The following is an 18,696-nucleotide window of genomic DNA, read 5'->3' as shown; positions in this document are numbered from 1 at the left end:
CAGGGCAGTAGAGAGAGAAATTATGATCTCCTGCGATTTTGATGCAATGGCCTTTTTGATACAACCCAAGACTGAGTTTGCCTTTTTTGCCACCGCATCACAGTGATTGCTCATATTTAGTTTACAGTCCACTCTCACCCCAAGATCTCTTTCGCATACACTACTACCCAGAAGTGTATCCCCCATCCTGTATTTCTGCTTCACATTTTTGCGGCCCAGAGGTAATACTGTGCACTTATCTATGTTGAATTGCATCCTGTTCACAACCGCCCACTTCTCCAGAGTATTCAGGTCTTGTTGAATTTTAACTCTATTTCTTGGGTGTTTACCACTCCTCCCAGTTTGGTATCATCAGCAAATTTAATGAGTAGCCCCTTTACTTTTTCATCCAGATCATTGATAAAATTATTGAAAAGTACCGGGACCAAAACCGAGCCCTGTGGCACCCCACTGGACACCTCCCTCCAATCTGATGAAACACCATTGACCACCACTCTTTGGGTGCGGTCCTCTAACCAGTTCCCTATCCACCGAACTGTCCTATACCCCAGTCCACAGGCTTCCAGTTTACCCATTAGAATGTCATGGGGAATCTTATAAAAAGCTTTGCTGAAATTCAGGTAAATCACATTGACAGAGTTCCCACGATCCAGTAAACTCGTCATTCGATCAAAGAAGGAAACCAGGTTGGTCTGACAAGATCTGTTGGGGATAAAACCATGTTGACTTCCCCGGATCACTAAGCAGTCCTTCAGATGCTTACAGATCAATCCCTTTAAAATCTGCTCTAATATCTTCCCAGCAACAGAAGTCAGACTGACCGGCCTGTAGGTTCCCGGGTCATCCTTCTTCCTTTTCTTAAAGACTGGGATAACATTTGCTCTTCTCCAATCTCGTGGCACATCCCCAGTCCTCCAGGAGGCCTTGAAGATGATAGACAAAGGCTCTGCAAGTTCTCTAGAAAGTTCTTCAAGCACTCTTGGGTGCACACCATCCAGCTCAGGGGATTTCTATTTGGCCAGTGCATCCAGGTGCCTCTCCACTACCTCTCTGTCAATGTCAACTAGCCCCCCAGGTGTTGTGTCCTGTCTACTACCATCTCTAGATGGGCTTGAGTTCTTCAGGGAGAAAACAGAGGGGAAAAAGTCATTAAGCCTGTCTGCTTTTTCTCTGTCCTCCATCAGAGAACAACCTGGAGGAAAAAATGCCTTGCCCATTTAACAGTGGTTTAATGTGTGAAAGTGGGCAGTTTAAGTTTTTGGTGCCGCAGAAGTAAGTAGCATTACCCGGTAAATAGCATGTTATTAAACCTCTGTAAAAGCGATGGGACATTTTTTCTCCAGGTTGTTGGTAACTGTGCCTCTGCTTTGTTCCAGAACATGCCAAAATTATGTGGTTTAAGGGAAGTCCACAAATTACCAGAAGGGAAGGGGAGGCCTTTAAATTGTCAATTCTGTCATTACAAGAACCCTCCCCTAAATGGCCAGATAGGAACTGAACATGCTCTCGGAGGCATGGAATACTGAAGGTGAAAAGAAGGCAAAGTGGGTTTGCTCAAGACACAATCAGTTTACAGTATCAGTTTGTTTGTTTGTCTGTCTATAGTCCGTTTTCTCACTGAGACTCAAGGCGGATTACCCAATGTGAGATTAGTACAGTCAGTATCAAGGACATTTCCATAGATAATGCCATAAGGTAAATAAACACAGATTTACCAAGTTTAGCAACAATCCAATACAGAGGTGAAGAAATGTTGAAACAGAGCATAAGAAATTCTAGGACTGACATTAGACAATATAACTACCCAGTAGGATCATACTTGAAGCTCAGGTAGCACATAGGAGCACATACTTAAAACAACAGATAGGGTGTAAGGCAACATAGTGGTGAAGTCCACAGTCCCTATTAGTGAAGCATCTGAGACCCCGCCCCCTACAATACAGCCCTCCTATCAGAGTAAAAAGACCTTTTGAATGATTCAGTCTTGCATCATTTGCAGAAAACCAGGAGGGTGGGGGCTCTCCTCCTGACCTCCTCAGGCAGGCCATCCCACAGGGTATGCACATGTACTGTTGTTTTCACTCTTGTGCAGGGTGGCACCTGCAAGAGACCCTGTTCAGATGTGCAAAGCCGCTGTGGGGGAACAGAGAGAGGGAAGTGGTCCCATAAGGCCGTGAAGAGCTTTGTATGTGATAACCAATACCTTGAACTGAGCACGGTAACTGATATGGAGTGACTGCAGGATGGGAGTGATGTTCATGCTCCTGCTTGCTTCTGATAACAGTTGAGCCGCAGCATTTTGCACCAATTGGAGCCTCCTAGTTAGGCTAGATGGGAGGCCAACGTATAGTGCATTACAGTAGTCAAGTCTTGATATTACCATAGCATGGATCCAGGTGGCCAGGTTGGCCGTGTTGAAGTAGGAAGCCATCTTCCAGGCTAGAGTAAGATTTAGAAAGAATTTTTTTCAGCTGCCTTACCTTGCTCTTCCAGTAGTAGTGCTGGATCCAGTAACCCCTAAGCTCTTAACTAAGTCTGCAAGGGTCAGATGAACTCCATTGAAAGTGGGGAATGCAATGTCCTTCAAGATATCTGCCTTCCCAACAAGCATCACTTTAATCTTGCCCAGGTTCAATTTCAATTTGTTTGTTTTCAGCCATTTTACCACAGCTGTCAGGTAACAATCCAAGATTTCCACTGCATCCTGTGGTGACCTGGATAGTGAGATAAGAGAGTTGGGTGCCATCTGCATATTGATGACATCCCACTCCATAGCTGCTAATGAGTTCTCCTAAAGGCTTTATGAAGAAACTGAATAACATGGGAGATAAGATTGTGCCCTGGAGAACCCCGTAAGATAGTTCCCATTCTGGAGATAGCTGGTCTCCAACGGCAACCCTTTTGAGTCCATTCCATGAGAAGCAATCTAAACCAGTCCAGGGCATATCTTTTGATGCTCACTTCTGCCTCTAAACATCTCAACTGGATGGCATGGTCTACTGTGCGGGACGAAAGCCAACCTCATGGTTTACCACATTGCTGGCTGATCTAAAGACGGTTAGAAGTTCCTGAAAAGGATCCTAGTGAAAGCTGATAAGAGTTTTCTGCAGCACCCATTGGAGGACCTATGAAGCAGAAATGAAAGCGGTAAAGTAACCACTGCATTGGCTAGTTCATGACCATCCCAATGGTTTAAGGTATCCCCAACACCTCCTAACCCCTAAATCTGAACCTTTAACAGATTCAAGTACAGACAATTAGCTGCGAGGCTTTTGCTATGTTTTTCACTGATAACACAAATATGCTCTGATCTGTATGCTGGCTGAAATGCAGATGAGATGGGAGAAATGCTTAATACACCATCTGGCTCACATATGGACTACCTTGAACCAGTTACAATGACAGATCTTAACAGGATCCTGACATCTATGAAAGCCACTACTTGTGCACTAGATCTTTGCCCATTTTGGCTGTTAAAATCAAGGAAGAACTACATAAACAAACCACGGAGGTCTATTGTAAATCAGTCGCTAACTCTGGGACCTCCCCCCTTCCACCGCTCAAACAGGTGGTTATCCACCTTAAAAATGTTTTTTAAAAAAACATCCCTAGACAAAAATGATGTGGCCAATTATCACACAGTTGCTAATTTGCCCTTTCTGGGCAAAGTGACTGAGAGAGCAGTAGCTTTAGAAGCAATTACCCATCAGAGAGACTTCAGTCCCTTCAGCCCGAGCAGGATTAACATAAACGCAAACCTAACCATGGAAGGTGCAGTACAGAACATGGGAAGCAATTAATGCTCACAAAAGGTGGGCCATGCTGAGGCATTTGGACCTATAATGAGCTGAATAAATCTGACATTAAATTGGTAGTTTCCGGATAGCAGCGTGGGAACATTTGGATTATCCGGGACATCCTCTTGCTGATGTAACTTTCAGAAAAGTGCTTTGAAGGGCGAATCCAATGTGCAAGCGCTGAAAAAAGATCCATGGAGGTACTTTTCCTGGGGCTTGAACAGGGACTTGGGTTTCCAGATAGGTGCACAGCTCCACAAGAGCCACTCTTTACATATGATAATTAATTCTGTTTCATAATGAAGTCATTCTTACATGGATTATGATATAGCATAATTTATGTGTTTATATTTTTGAAACATATTACAACACAGAAATCCACTCTTGATTGGGTAGCAAAGCTGTTACCTTCCTTCAATTTGTACTGGAAAGTCAGTATAAGGATAAAAGTGTTTTTCTCTTTGCAACTATCTTTACTCACTCACCCCCTCAGCCTTGAAAGATACAGATTGAAATCCAAAGAGGAGGAGGAGGAGAATAATAATAACAACATTCAATTTATATACTGCCCTTCAGGACAACTTCATGCCCACTCAGAGTAGTTTACAAAGTATGTTGTTATTACCCCCACAACAAACACCCTGTGAGGTGGGTGGGGCTGAGAGAGCTCTGAGAGAGCTGTGACTAGCCCAAGCTCACCCATTTGGCTTCAAGTGGAGGACTGGGGAATCAAACCCGGCTCTCCAGATGAGAGTCCCGCGCTCCTAACCACTACACCAAACTGGCTCTCTTGATATGTTGGCCAGAGATCAAAGAGAAAAGGGACCCCCCCCCCACACACAAGGGTTTAGCCCTTCTTACCACATCATGCTATTTTGCAGAAAAGCCCTCTCAGTGCCCTCTTTGGGATAAACTGAAACACAAGCCCAAAAGTCTAGTTGGGCTTATATTTAATTTTATTTATATTTCACTTACAAGCTTTTTTTGAAGAGCTGGATGATCCCTTTGAATATTAAAGGCATGATTTAACATTGATTTTGCACCAATGTCTAGCATTGCAAGGTTCAATGAGCAGAAGAGAACTAGTCAAGAGTTCTCAATATGCCAGGAAAAAGTACAAAGCCACATACAGTGCAAAACAGTAAAGAGTCCAGTAGCCCCTTTAAGACTAACCAACTGGATTGTAGCATAAGCTTTCGAGAACCACAGCTCTCTTTGTCAGATGCATGATGCATCTGACGAAGAAAGCTGCGGTTCTCGAAAGCTTATTCCGCAATAAAGTTGGTTAGTCTTAAAGAGGCTACTGGACGCTTTACTGTTTTGCAACTCCAGACTAACACGGCTGACTCCTCTGGCTCTATGACCCCATGCAAAGTTAAAGATCGGTGGCCTACAAACAAGGCCGCTTGTCGCTGGGGCCTGATGAAGACGAAGCAATGGGAGGAGTTTCGCTTCTGCCGTCCGGCTCGGGGCGCGTCTGCAGCAGCCCGCGCGGCGCTTCGCTCTCCTCTCGATCCGACGGCCCCTCCCTCCGTCCCGCGTTGCGCCTTCCTCGGCGTGTCCCCAGCGCGACGCCGTCGGCGCCCGAGGGCGGGGCCTGGTCCTGGGCGGGGCTGCGTCGGGGTCGGAGGGCGCGGAGGCGAGCGCGGACCACGTGGGGCTGCCGTGACGGTCTGTCCTTCCCGCGGCGGCGCAGGGCACCCAGGCCGGCGGCGGAGGCGGCGCGGAAGGCGCGGAGCGGACGGAGGGGCGGAGGCCGGCCATGGTCATCAAGGCGGACGAGATGACGGCGGCGGCGAGCCAGGCGGAGCGGGGCCAGGAGCAGCCCCAGCGCGGCGCAGGTGAGGCGATCGCCTGCCCCGAACAGCCCCGGGGCGGCCCCCGCCCGCGCTCGGCTCTGCCCCGGCTGCTGGCCGTTCCTTCGGGGGCTCGGCTGCCTCCCCTTCTGGGCACCGGCGCCAGCCCCCTTCCACCTCCATCCTCCCCGCGTTGGGAATGGCAGTCTCCTGGCTGACCTCTGGATACGTTTCTGCCTGTGTCTTTGTAGAGAGTCCGGTAGCACCTTTAGCGCTGACAAATTTTATTGTAGCATAAGCTTTCGAGAACTACAGCTCTCTTCATCTGATGCTGCATCTGACGAAGAGAGCTGTGGCTCTCGAAAGCCTATGCTACATTTAAGTTCGTTAGTCTTACAGAGGCGCTACTGGACTCTTTACTATTTTGCAACTACAGACTAACACGGCCAACTCGTCTGGATCTGTGTCTGTATCTTGTTTCTGCCAACGGTGATGTTTGGGGCCCCTTCTTGAGAGAGCGACCCGCAGTAGGCTCCTACCGCAGGCTTGACAGACAGACAGACAGAGAGAAGAGTGTGTGTAAATAGGTGCTTTTTCTGCCAGTGTGTGTGAAGTGGATTACTAATTAAAGGCCTCATGGGAGGCAGAGAAGGGTAGGCTGATAGATCAAGATGGGCAGCCGAGTTAATCTGTCTGTAGCAGTAGAAAAGAGCGAGAGTCCAGCAGCACCTACAAGACTAAAAAAATTGGGGGTAGGGTTTGAGCTCTGAAGAAGTGAGCTGTGACTCAGGAAAGCTCATACCCCACCACCAATTTTGTTAGTCTTATAGGTGCTGCTGCTCTTTTCTACAAGGACAGGCTGGTTCTCCTTGGGCGTGCCCCCCCCCCCCCCCCAGTGACATGAACATGCACAGCCCTCCTCTCCTGCCCTCCTGACTGCTGGCCCCGAATGAGCTGTGTTGGGATATATTTGTTCAGGAATGGCCACCTCTGGATTCAGTGTCCCGTCTACTCTAATTGTGTGTCAGCATTGCTGGAGTCTTCCAGGAGAGGTAGGGGGGGAGAGGATGAGATCCCTGGCAGGAGAAGCCATTATCCTTCCTTGCAGGAAGCAGAGACTTCTAGTAATAGGTCACCCTTAGGGTGGCTGTCCATTAATGTTTGCCTCCTTGGGGTAAGGTAATCTTTTTGTGTGTGTGTGGGGGGTACCTATCTTAGCTGATCCTACCCCCTTCTTGAGGGGAAGGATTGCATATTGTCTGTATCGCGGGCCTTTGCGCCCCCCCCCCCCAAGTTCTTGGAGAAAGAGTGCAGTTCTCCTTCCCTTTGAATGGCTCCCTGTTTGGAAGAGAAAATTGCCACTGGCTTGGTTGCCTTTGTGAACACCCTCCGTCCACATTGGCAGAGATATCCTTCAGTGCTCGAGTGACCTTTGGCCAGTCTGTCCTCTTCACCATGTCTCCTGCAGTGTGCTACGCTCCAAAGTGGCGACCCCTTAATAACCTTCTGCTCTTTTCATGCCACGGCCTCATTCTCAGAGAGGCGACAGACCAGTTTCAGGATTGCACCATGTTAACTCAGCTGGTAGGGGAGGGGGTGCTGGCTTGTGTGTTTGAATGCTCCTTTGTACAGAGCCAATTCCTTACACCCAGAAATCTTGGCATGTCACTGTTCTTGCATAGCTTTCTCCTTGACATACTACTTTTCTACATGCAGGTTTTATTGTTTTGTATGGAGAATTAAAAGCATGTGAGCAATTGCAACCCAGACATGTGAATCCCTTAACCTCTTTAAAATGGGGGAGGCTGCCCAGGTTATGGGGAAGCAACCTTCGGGAGTACTAACCCCTTGAATAATTGTTTGGTGCTGTTGGTGTCATAACTTCTGCAAGACATAACCCTCGCCAGGTGTCCCGCTTGAGGAAACACCCTCTCCATTCTTGAGGTTAGAAACTCTTGGGTCTCCCACCCTCGAGAGTGCCGGGCCTCTTCCTTCTGGGGTGCCTTCTGTTTTAAACGTGACTTCTCTGCTCTTTCTTTGGTCTCTGTCCTAAGACAGCCTTCCCTCCACATGGCTCAGCTATACTGTTTGAGGAGGGGGTGCAGCATCTAGACAACAGCCCACATTTGAAATAGGCCTTTGTCTTGCATGGAGAACCTCCATATTTGTTCAGAAACTTATGACTTGTTTTTCTCCCCAGTGGTGGTGTTCCCTCCTCCATTTTTATTCTCACTACAACCTGTGAGGCGTGGTAGGCCGAGTGTGTGTGTGCTCAGCTGCTTCCGTGGCAGTATGGAGATTCAGAGCTGGGTCTCTAGGACCCTGGTTAGACAGTAGCCACTACACATTAGTTGTTCTCGGAATGATACTCTCTCATTATTTACAAACAGGGTCTCTTATAATTTTAGGAGAGGTGTCACTAGTAAGCCGTGGGGCACCACTTGGCCCTGTTCCTTCCCTTCTGGTGTGGGGGAAGGGATACAACCTGAATCTCTCTGAAGAACATCCCATATTCCTCTAACTTCCTTTAGTACACCAGTGACCTTCTTATCTTCTTTATCAAATACAGTAGAAGTACTGACTAGAAGTTCAGATTCTCTTCCTCTCCTCTCCCCCATATTCCATGGGTGAAATTGCACAGCATGGGGGAGGGGAGGGTATCCTGTCCTTTGGCCCAAGGGTAGGAAAAGTAAAGGGAGGTGGGGAACATATGCTAAAGAGACACAAACCTTTTACTAGTTTCTTAGGCCTGGTTCTCACTGAGAAGTGAATGGTTGGGCCTGTATTGTTTTATGCTGCCCACATCACTGAATGCTACCCGTATGTTTTTGAGTGGAGAATGCCCTCAAGTCATAGCTGACTTATGGCGACCCCTGGTGGGGTTTTCATGGCAGAGACTAACAGAGGTGGGTTGCCATTGCCTGCCTCTGCAGCCCTGGTCTTTGTTGCAGGTCTCCCATCCAACCAAGGCTGACCCTGCTTAGCTTTTGAGATCTGACAAGATCAGGCTCACCTGGGCTATCCAGATGAGTCAGGACACTTGTATGTTTTTAAAGCCCTGCATATAGAAAACTAGCATGTTGTGGGGAAATATTCTAGGCTTATCATTTCCCTGGCATGCAAGTTTTCTCTGTAGGTGGGAACATTGTTTGGGGGGTGGGGGGGTGGATTTGATTGCGCAAGTGCTCTCACTTGCTGTGGTACAGTCCAGATGTAAATATGAACCTTGACTGAAAGCTTTGTGTTGGATAATGTGAGGGAGGGGGGTTAGGGTTGCAGCATTTAAATGTTTTAGAAAGATGGCTGTATGGGCTATTGCAGAGGCCAGTGCTGATTTGCGTGCCTGTCATTCTGCATTGAGAAATTTATACATGGGGGGGGGCGCATTATTTGGTGTGGTGTCTTGAACTGAGTTGATGCCCCTGCTTTGGTTGCGCATAGCAGGTGGGGACTTGCTTAACTGTGGGGGATGGAAGACTCATTTTTAAAGAAAAGCTCTCTGAAGTAGGGAGTTTTGGTCTGATGTGACATATAATTCTGTGATGGTAGCATTTCTCTTTTGGAAAACAAGACTGTATCATAATAGTTTGACTTGTATTTCACTGGTGACAGTTTAAGATTGTAGAAGGGTGGCTGCCTTAAGTTGGAATAAAATGGGTAGTCTTTAAGGTACCATAAAGCTCCTGTTTGGTTTAGCATACAAGATTGAAACTTGTACGCGTTTAAATCAGAATCACGCTTTCACCTCCTCACTGCCTTCTAGGTTCTGTAACCATATGGATTAGAACTGAATATAAGAGGACTCTTTGATCATAGAGACTAGAATCCCCCTTTATTCATAAATATGGCAGGGTGAGATCTCCAAGCACGTGACCCTGTTTGCAGTGGGGAAACTCGCTGATGCTGCCCGTGTGTGTTACCTTAGAGCAGGCTGATTTGAGGTGTTGGCAATGCTTCACTCCTTTATTATCCCTGAGAGTGCTTGAAGCCTGGGGAGGGTGCTAAGTAGGCGTTGGCCTTCTGCTGCCGCCAGAAACTTAATACTCTTGATACGACAGTCAGTGTCTCTCACCCTTCTTCCCTAACGGGTTTATCTCCAAGAAGAAAACAATCCACATACTTTCAGGGCTGGCTTATGCTGAACTCAGTGTTTAATCTGTGCCAGGGCTCAGTGCCAGAAACTTCTTTAAACCCACAGGCAGCGTTCTGGCATATGTATGCTAGGGAAAGAGGTGCCTCTGAGCACATGCAGAGTGCTTCCCCCGCCCTTGCTGGGTGTATGAAGAATAGCTGAAAGTTTCTGGACAGAAGTTGAAGGGACTTGGGTTTCAACAGCCTGGTGCCTTTTTGGACACTCTCTTCCCTGTATTAGAGGTGGGGAATGGGGGTCCTACTGGGTTTCTCTCCTGCACCTGTTCCTGTCTGTTTGTTGTCTGTCAAAGATGTGCTTTTTCTTAAATGCCTGTTGCAACTTTGATTTAATGATGTGGCTATGATTTGAGTGAAAATGGATTATTAGACAAGTTCTAGTTCAGTAAAGTTCCTTTGTAATTTTAAGCTAAAAATGGCTTTTTAATTGGCAAGCTTGTTACTTTACACAGCACTTTACTGTGACTGTACACAACACATCACCCTTTCCTCCCAGGAAGTTGGGGCAGCATCTGCTTTTCTTGTAACAGTATTTTGAGGTAGGCCAGGCTAAAAGAGCATCTGCCCCAGGCTAGTTAGTGAGCTTCCTGGCCCAGTGGGAATTTGAAACCAGGTCCTAGTGTGAGGCTGTAACTACTAGCTTGGTGTTGGCTTTGTGTACCAGGAATTCTCAGCTGAAGGGGGCATTTAAGAGAGGGGTTGGGAGTGGGGTGGTCTAACCATTGAACATACTGCCAAATGTGAGTCATAAAGTGGAGGGGATCTAGCCCAGTCTCTCACCAGAAGCCGGGCAGTGAGATTAAGGATATAAGGTGGGTTGGGTGGAAGGACTCAAGCCAGAGACGTCTGTTCTGAAATATAGAGGGCAACTCAGAAAGGTCCATGAGACTGGGGGTGGGGAGAGATGGCAAACCAGTTTCGCCTGCTAAGAGGGCTAGGAAAGATCCTCCCCTAGCCTTCTGGCTAGCAGGGCTTGGGCCAAGGCTTTTGTCCTCCTTTGGCCCATATGTGATTTGGGCACATCGGTGCAAACCTGGCTGTGCCTAAGCCAAGCAAGCAAGAGTGGAGGTGGAGCAGGCAGCCTCCTCCGAGCACAGGCTTTACACACTCACTTCAGCTGGGATTATTTCCCAAGTGGTCATGGGGGGCGGGGGGGGGGGGGTGAAAAGCAGATGTTGTCTACAGACGAGTTTGAAATCGCTCCTCTGCACCGAGGCCTGTCTGTTTAGGGGCCCCAGGCGAGAACGGAGCCGGGCCGCCCGGCTCGACGGTGGCAACTGGGCGGGTGTGTTGGGGGTGTGTGTGTGCAGCGATGCCCCCCCGGGCCCGGCTTCCCGAGCGCGTCTCCTTGAGCGGCGCTCCCCGCAGCCGGCCGGGCTCACTCCCAAAGCACCGCTGCCGGGGCGTCGCTCCCTCGCCGGCCGGCGCCGCGCCGCAGCCCGAGTCGCGCGTCCCCTTCGGGCGCGCTGTGCGGGGAGCCCCGAGGCGCCGCGCCCGCCTTGGCCGCCAGGCCCGCGCGCTTCTCTGCGGCGCGCCGCGGGCGTCTTTCCAGCCGCCTCCCTGAAGGTGACCTTCAGCGGGCCCGGGCGGGCGGGCGGCCTCCTTCCGCCTCGGCGCGGGAAGCCCTTCGGGGCGCCCTCCGCCGCGCCCGGCCCGGCCCCCTGCGCTCTCCGCGGCGCGCTGGTGCCGCCCGGCGGTGGGGGGCGCTCGAGCGGCTCCTGGGGCGCGGGGGCGGGGCTTGGCGAGGCCCCTCCCCGGCCACGTGGTGCCGCCCGGCTGGTGGCGCGGTGGGGGGGGCGCTTTTCTCTTCCTGTTTCGAAATTTGCCTCTTGGGGTGGGAAGGGGGCGGGGCGGCCTGGCCTGGCCTGGCGCAGGGGGCGCCGCGTGCCTTAAAGCGTCGGGACCAAGCAACAGAAGCATGACAGTTCTTTTGAGTTATGGCTGTATAGGAAAACCAGGAGTCCTGCAAGCACCTATAAGACTGACAAAATTTGGGGTAGTGTATGAGCTTCAACGCTTCAGGTACAGCTGTTTTGCCAAATGACAATCGCAGGTAAATGACAGTAGTCTTGACAATGCTGCCACCTGGATTGAATCAAGATCTAAGCTTCCAGTCTCATAACCACACCCACCACCCCTCTGCATGCCCCCGCTCTATCCAGTTACAAAAGCCAGTGAATGACAGAAGTAGGCATTACTTTTGTCATTCTCTGGCTTTTGTAATTTATCTGCTATTGTCATCCATTGAAATCACTCCACTCTCCAAGATATAAGGACAGATGGACTCACATTCTAGCTGTATCTGAAGAAGTGAGCTTGGCTCTTGAAAGCTCATACACTACCACACATTTTGTTATTCTTATTGATGCTGCTAGACTCTCACTCTTTTCTACTGCTACAGTTAGACTAATATGGCTACCCATCTAGAAAAATCCTGTGGGTATTGGTGGCAAAACTTTCATACCACATGCAGTCAAGATTGATTCACCCATAGAAGTAATTACACGTATGAGGGAGGGGGGCTTGTTAGGTTTTGTACCAGGACTCCTGGGTTCAGCTTCCAGCAACAGTAGAAATGAGGGTTGCCAGCCTCCAGGTGATGGCTGGAGATAACCCATAATTACAGTTGATCTCCAGGCCATAGGAGGAGAAATGTCTGCTTTGGAGGGTGGGCTCTTAGAGTCCTCTATGACATTCTACCTTGTTGAGGTCTCTCCCCTCCCCAAACCCCACCAGGCACCACCCCACAAATCTCCAGTAATTTCACAGCCTGGACCTGGCAATCCTAGAAGATCTTAGGTGACTTTGTAGAGCTAAGGTGGTGTAATGGTTAAAGTGCCGACTAGGACCCAGAAGACCCAAGTTGGAGCTGTCATTTCGGGATGGATGCTTCCTGGGTGACCTTGAGCCAGCCAAGGTTACCTCAACCCTTGATGAAGTGCAGCTACAGCCTTCGTCGACCGGTGAGGAGCCTGGGTGAGCTCCCGGGTGCCACACTTTCTCTGGAGGCCCAGGTGGCAGCCATAGCCAGATCTGCATTCTTTCGTCTTTGGCAGGTCAGGCAATTGGCGCCCTGTCTCTCGTCCCAGGACCCAGCTTCGGTAATCCATGCAACGATCACCTCTAGATTGGACTACTGCAACTCACTCCACACTTGGCTGCCTGTGGGCTTGACCTGGAAGTTACAACTGGTCTAGAATGCAGCGGCACGCATCCTTATGTGGATGCCATTTAGGGCGCACGTCCGACCTGTGTTATGCCAGCTGCACTGGCTCCCAGTCAAGTTCCAGATCCAGCTCAAGGTACTGGTTCTAGCATTTAAAGCCCTCCATGGACTGGGACCTGCATACCTACGGGACCGCCTCTCCCATTATGTCCCCCGCAGGGCCTTGTGTTCTGCGGATAAGCAGCTTCGGGTGGTCCCCAGCCCGAGGGACATTCGGCTGGTTTTGACTAGGGCCGGGGCCTTTTGTGCCGCAGTTCCGCAGTGCCTGCAAGACGGAGATGTTCCGCTGGGCCTTTGACTAGGGCCAGCACTTTGTCCCCCCTTCTGACCACCCTGCCCTCCTTTTGCAGCTGCCCTGGAGTGACGTCATGGCAGCGCCCGTGTGGTTTATGGTGACTCTGCAGTAGCCTGGTTTGCTTGGTGGCGCCTGGACTTTTTCATATTATTTGGACTAATGTGGTTGTAATGTTTTTATTGTATTTTTAAAGTGTATATCTTGTTGGAAGCCGCCCTGAGCCCACTTGCAGGGCAGGGCATACGCTGAACAAAATAAATAAATAATTCATAGAAGTTCTGCAGTCCAAACACTAGTGGTTGTGCGAATAAGTGCATAATGTACACGTGGATTCCTGACAATAGTGGTCGTCTGTTATTTTTCTTTCTGTGCAGCTTCTTTAAGAAGCCCCCCCCCCTTTTGCTGCCAAGTCGCAGCTGACGTACGGCGACCCCAAAGGGTTTTCGTGGCAGTTGATGAACAGAAGTGATGGACAGCCTTTGCGCAGCGACCCTCTCACCTTCCTGGGTGGTCTCCCATGCAAGTTCTCACCAGAGCCCACCCTGCTTAGCATCTGGCATTGGGCCAGCCTGGCCTGTTCAGGTCAGGGCTGCTTTGACTTTACAGCCAGGAAGGAACACATGGCACCTCTGTTATGTTGGCATTTCTGTGCTGAGCAAGCTGGGGCTGGTGGGCTTTTGGGCTCCAGTCCTGAAGGCCCAGGTTGGGTTTTTACTTTTTACGCGTGTGGGGAAGAGACCTGAAAAGGAGCTGTCCTTTCTGTCTGTGTGCATGTGTGGAGCAGTGCAGAAGGGCCGGCATCCACGCTCCGCAATACCCATTTGGAAGGGGAGGGCAGAGGCTCAGGATGTATAAGGCTCCAATGGCTTTGCCACCTTTTTCTTTTCTCAGTCTGCATTAAAGTTCTGGAAATGTATTTACTCTAGAGTTGTGTCCTGTAGTAATAAAACTGAGAGCCCTCTGTTGCTGTACCTCTCGGCAGCGACCAGGAGCAGGTGAAGTCACTGAGAAGCAAGAAGTGGTGGCAGCTTATGCAAAGGAAGGTTCCGGATACTGCTTAATGGTGTTTCAGAGCAAAGGCCCGACTGCCTGGGGGCCTTTTGCCTGTGTAGGGAGTGAGTATCCCGCTGGGGAGGTGGCCAGAACTCTCTCAAAACCCTTCTAGTCCCATCAGCACCTTTGCTTGCCATCCCCTTTTGCACACTGGTTATTCCAGTATCCCACCTACCCTGCCAACTCACTTGAATCGAAAGGTTTTGTTGTCTTTTTTAGGGAGACGTTATGTGGCTCTGCAGAGTCACATTGTGCTGTGCAGCCACAGGCCGCAGCTCCCGCACTTCCTAGCCTTTCCTCAGGGGGCAGGGGGCCGCGAGCACGGGAGCCTTTGCTTGCCCTGTTCTGCACCCTTCCACGTGCTGTATTTCCCAGCTTAGCTCCGTGTTGTCCATTTGGGTTTTTGGCTACTCTTTCTGTCCTCAGGCTGGGCTCTTTCCCAGACTTGCTGCTTGAGATCCTTCCTGACAGTTGCAGCAGCCCCTCAGTGGAACAGGCTTCCTCGGGAGGCGGTGGGATCTCCTTTGGAGGTTTTTAAGCAGACAGCAATGCTGGTTCTGTGAACCTGGGCAGATCATGAAAGGGAGGGCAGGAAGGGTGACATCAGCGCTTAGCGCGTGTGGCCCCTTCTTACATGCTCAGGGCAAGGCCAGTCGTCACCTGGGGTCAGGTAGCAATTTCCCCCAGGCCAGTTGGGCTAGGGATCCTGACGGTGTTTTGCCATCTTCTGGGCATGGAGCAGGGGTCACTGGGTGTGTGTGTGGGGGGGGGTAGTCGTGAATCTCCTGCTCTGTGTAGGGGGCTGGACTAGATGACCCTGTAGATCCCTTCCAACCCTATGATTCTTCCATGAATCTATGAATTGGAAGTGTAAGAGACTGAAGTGTGGATTTTATGTAAGTCATCTATTCTCAGTTCTGTGTCTCCCTCTTACCCCCAAGCCTGCCACAGAATGAAATGTCTCTTTCACCTCTCCCAAACCGATTTCCCTGCTTTAAAAATACTTTGGTCTCTTTATGTTTCAAAGACATGGGAGCATGGCAAGGAAAAATGTTGGCAGTCCAAGTCCAGTGGGGGTGAGGGAGCCCTTTGCCTTTAGGATGCTGCTCCTCCTGCAAATACTCTCCCTGTTCCTGATTTTGGTAATGGCAGCACTAGACCCAGCAGCATCTGTTTTTGCCTGGGCTTGTTCAAAACCAGGCTTGTATGGCAGGCTGGCGTGATTTTTCAAAAAGAGCCAAAAAATGCCAGATATTTTTTTTTTTTGGCCTACATTAGTAGGGTCTGTTGAAACGCATTCCCTTGTTGGTGCCTGAGAGGCACAATGTAGCTGTCAACAAAAGCCATGTGCATTTTTAGAAAAACTAGCCCCCCAACAGTAAACTGCGGTGGGGGGAGGAGCATCCATTGCGTGGAAACTTGGCGGATGCAACTGGTTGCTTTCTTAAACTCATTGTTTGCCATATTTTCAAAAACTATTTTGTATTTATCACTAACAGAAGGAAAGCACATAATATCTGAAGACTGGGGAGGGCAGCTCTGAGAGCCTCCTGTTGGTGCTCTCCATATTTCCCTCCTTCCTCTTCTCTGGGTGGTGTTCCTAGTTCTGCCTTCCTCCATTTTATCCTTGAGACAACCCTGTGGGGTAAGTGAAGGGGTGAGTGAGCATATAGTTAAGGGCTAGCCCAGTAGACCTTTGGTACTGGGGCGGGGGGCTTAATGCCAATGACAACTACTACTGGGTGTAGACTCCCACAGACCTTGATATGGCTAAGGAAGATACCCTTGGCCTTGTCAGGATCCGGCATCCGCGGTTTGGAGACGAGTGGGGGCAGATGGGGAACGGTGAATGGATCTTGCAGTGTATGGCAAAGAACTTGTGTAAACAAGTTGATGTCATTTGAGGCTATACAGGTGGCAACCTGGAGAAGGGCCTTCTCAGTTGTGGCACCAATGCTTTGGAACTCCCCCCTCCCCGGGAGATTTACCTATCTCCCCCTTGTTGCCTTCCACCAGTAGCAACATTTTTCTTTCATTTGGTGTACTGCCAACATACTCTTTATATTTATATATATACAGTAAACACACACACACACACACACACACTTACTTGATGCCCGTGCTTCACTACGGTATTTAACTACTTTAAATCCAGTTATAATACTTATGGGTATGTAACATTTTTTGGTTTGTAGGGGTTTTTTTGAGTTGGTTTTATAGTATAATAGCATTGTACCCGAGCTTCAAAAAAGTGCTTGAATAAAGCAAAGTGTGTTGATGCCGAAAACTGATGAAACCTCTTTGTAGACCACATTGGTGGTTTTCCCCTCAAGTGGCCTACATTAGTAGGTGCTCACTCTGGAGCAGGCCTTGTAGAACTGCCCATGTGAGAAGCAGTCCTCCCTCAAGTAAATTCTTGCCACCTTCAGTATCTGCCCCTGGGACTTGTTGATTGTCATAGCAAAGCAGACCTTGAGGGGGAACTGCAGTCTCTTTAACTCAAAGAGGTTATCTGATGGTATGAATGGTATGCGTGGTATGAACACCGACTCCCCCTCCCCCCACCGTCCCAGCACTGCTCAATGGTGGCCTCAATGGTGTTCCTGTGGAGGGCTTTTGCTCATAGTCTGGTGTCATTGCAGAGTTGGGCTGAGGTTCCAAAGCAGCATCACTGGAGCCCCCACTTTGAGGAGAAGCTTGTGGCCTGGGAAGCCAGGAGGGTTGAGCATGTTGAGGAACACCACAGGGTAGTGGACCGCATCATCCATTTACACTACTGAGTCCACAGATCTGTACTCCATTTCTGCCCCTTCGAGGGAGTTAAGTTGTGTTTCATTAATGATGGCAGCCTTGTCATTCTTGGGGGTCAGAATGGCACACTTGCACAGCCAGTACATGGACTTCTCCGTGATAGTGGCGATATCAGGGTATATTGTGGCTGTTAGGTCTGCTAGGGTCTTCACTACTGTGCCCAGGCCTGCAGGGATGGTCACCTTTCCCTTGGACTTGGGACTTGCTGGTACTTGGCCACTGCTGCTCAGTGCACCGCAGGAGTACGATGTGCATATTTCTTTGCTGCATCTCTAAGTTGCTTCCTCCTTTTAGCATCGCTATATCTTGCACAACGTCTGCCAGGAGGCTTCTTGGGGGCAGTAAGAGGTGATGGCTGCAAGAGGTGTGAGGTGGAGTTGGACTGAGGGAGGGATGGTGTGGTGGACACTTCAGCAGGTTCATGTGAGAGGTTCGCATTGAAATGGCCCCTAGAAAGGTTGTGCATCATCTCCCCATGAACATTTAAAAACTCAGCCACCATAATGACTTTTATATAAATCCCTTTTCAGGAGTCTTGTACTCTTCAACTGTCTGCAGTTTCCTTTGCCTGATTTTTACCTCAGAACACAGAGTTCCACAGCTGACCCATCAGCCTGCCAGCCACACAGGAAAGCCAGGCCCCACAGGGAGATTGGCAACCCTAGAGGGGAGGTGTATTTTTACCTCAGGACATGTTCAGTGACTGGAACGTCATTGAATGTGTCCTGAGTACTGCATGTGTCCTGCATACTCTTTAGAATGTTGGGATGATGGCCAATCAAGAGCGCATATGCAAATGACCTCCGGGCAGAGTGGCTGAGTTGGCAGTTGCGGGGGCGGGGGGGGACCCTGCCAGCCACACAGGGAAGCTGCATCCCAATGGGAAAACACACTTGACCCCTTTTTACCCCCTTAGGGGGGTGGATTTCTTAAAATCCCTTCTTAGTGAGCTCCCACATCACAAAAGGAACATCCTCCCCAAATTTCACGTTTCTAGGCCCAACAGTTTGGGCTGGGCATTGATGAGGTTAGGCTGTATGTGTGTGACTGGCCCAAGGTTGCACAGCAAGCTTCCATGGCAGATTGTGGATGTAAACTTTGGTCTTACAGTATTTTTGTGCAGGACACTGCCCAGTTATACCATAGTACCAAACAGCTGTGGGATATTGCTGGGTCTTAACTTATGTACCTATGCTACAGATTTCGTATTTGCTTTCAAATGAGCAATAACCCAGCGTGGGGGGTGCGCTGTGGCTCAGAAATGGACCATCAGCTTTGTATGCATAAATTCCTAAATTCAGTCTTCCATTAAAGGATCTCAGAAGGTTAAAGTAAAGACTGTTTTCTGCTTGAGACCTTCCCCAGCAGGGAAACTTCAATACACTTTCAATACAATGTCACTTTGATATGTTTTTTTCTGTTTTAAGGCAGGATTTCTGCTGACATCCAACGATGGGTGAGTATGCTCCAGGAGGAAAAATTCCCAAATCTCCTGGGCAGTTGGCAGTATGCTCCAGGAGACTTAGAAGTCTCACACCCAGCGGGTTAAATCAGGAGATCGATTTCTTA

General features: G+C 49.5%; 1 protein-coding gene across 2 annotated transcripts in view; it reads left to right on the top strand.

Annotated features, from left to right (window-relative positions):
* The first annotated feature begins 5,474 nt into the window (after window positions 1-5,474).
* CLUH (clustered mitochondria homolog) overlaps window positions 5,475-18,696 on the top strand; it is a 102,887-nt gene continuing 89,665 nt past the window's right edge. The window contains exon 1 of one of the 2 annotated variants that reach the window (XM_055001156.1): window positions 5,475-5,638. In XM_055001156.1, coding sequence (XP_054857131.1) covers window positions 5,560-5,638 — 79 coding nt within the window. In that variant the 5' untranslated portion in view covers window positions 5,475-5,559. Of the gene's footprint in view, window positions 5,639-6,588; window positions 6,646-18,696 lie in introns of those variants that run through there. The other variant, XM_055001157.1, reaches the window with a different exon arrangement.

Source organism: Eublepharis macularius, chromosome 17, assembly GCF_028583425.1.
Source record: "Eublepharis macularius isolate TG4126 chromosome 17, MPM_Emac_v1.0, whole genome shotgun sequence".
Lineage (NCBI taxonomy): Eukaryota > Metazoa > Chordata > Lepidosauria > Squamata > Eublepharidae > Eublepharis > Eublepharis macularius.
Note: the sequence above shows the minus strand (reverse complement) of the source record. Positions and strands in the feature narration are given on the sequence as shown.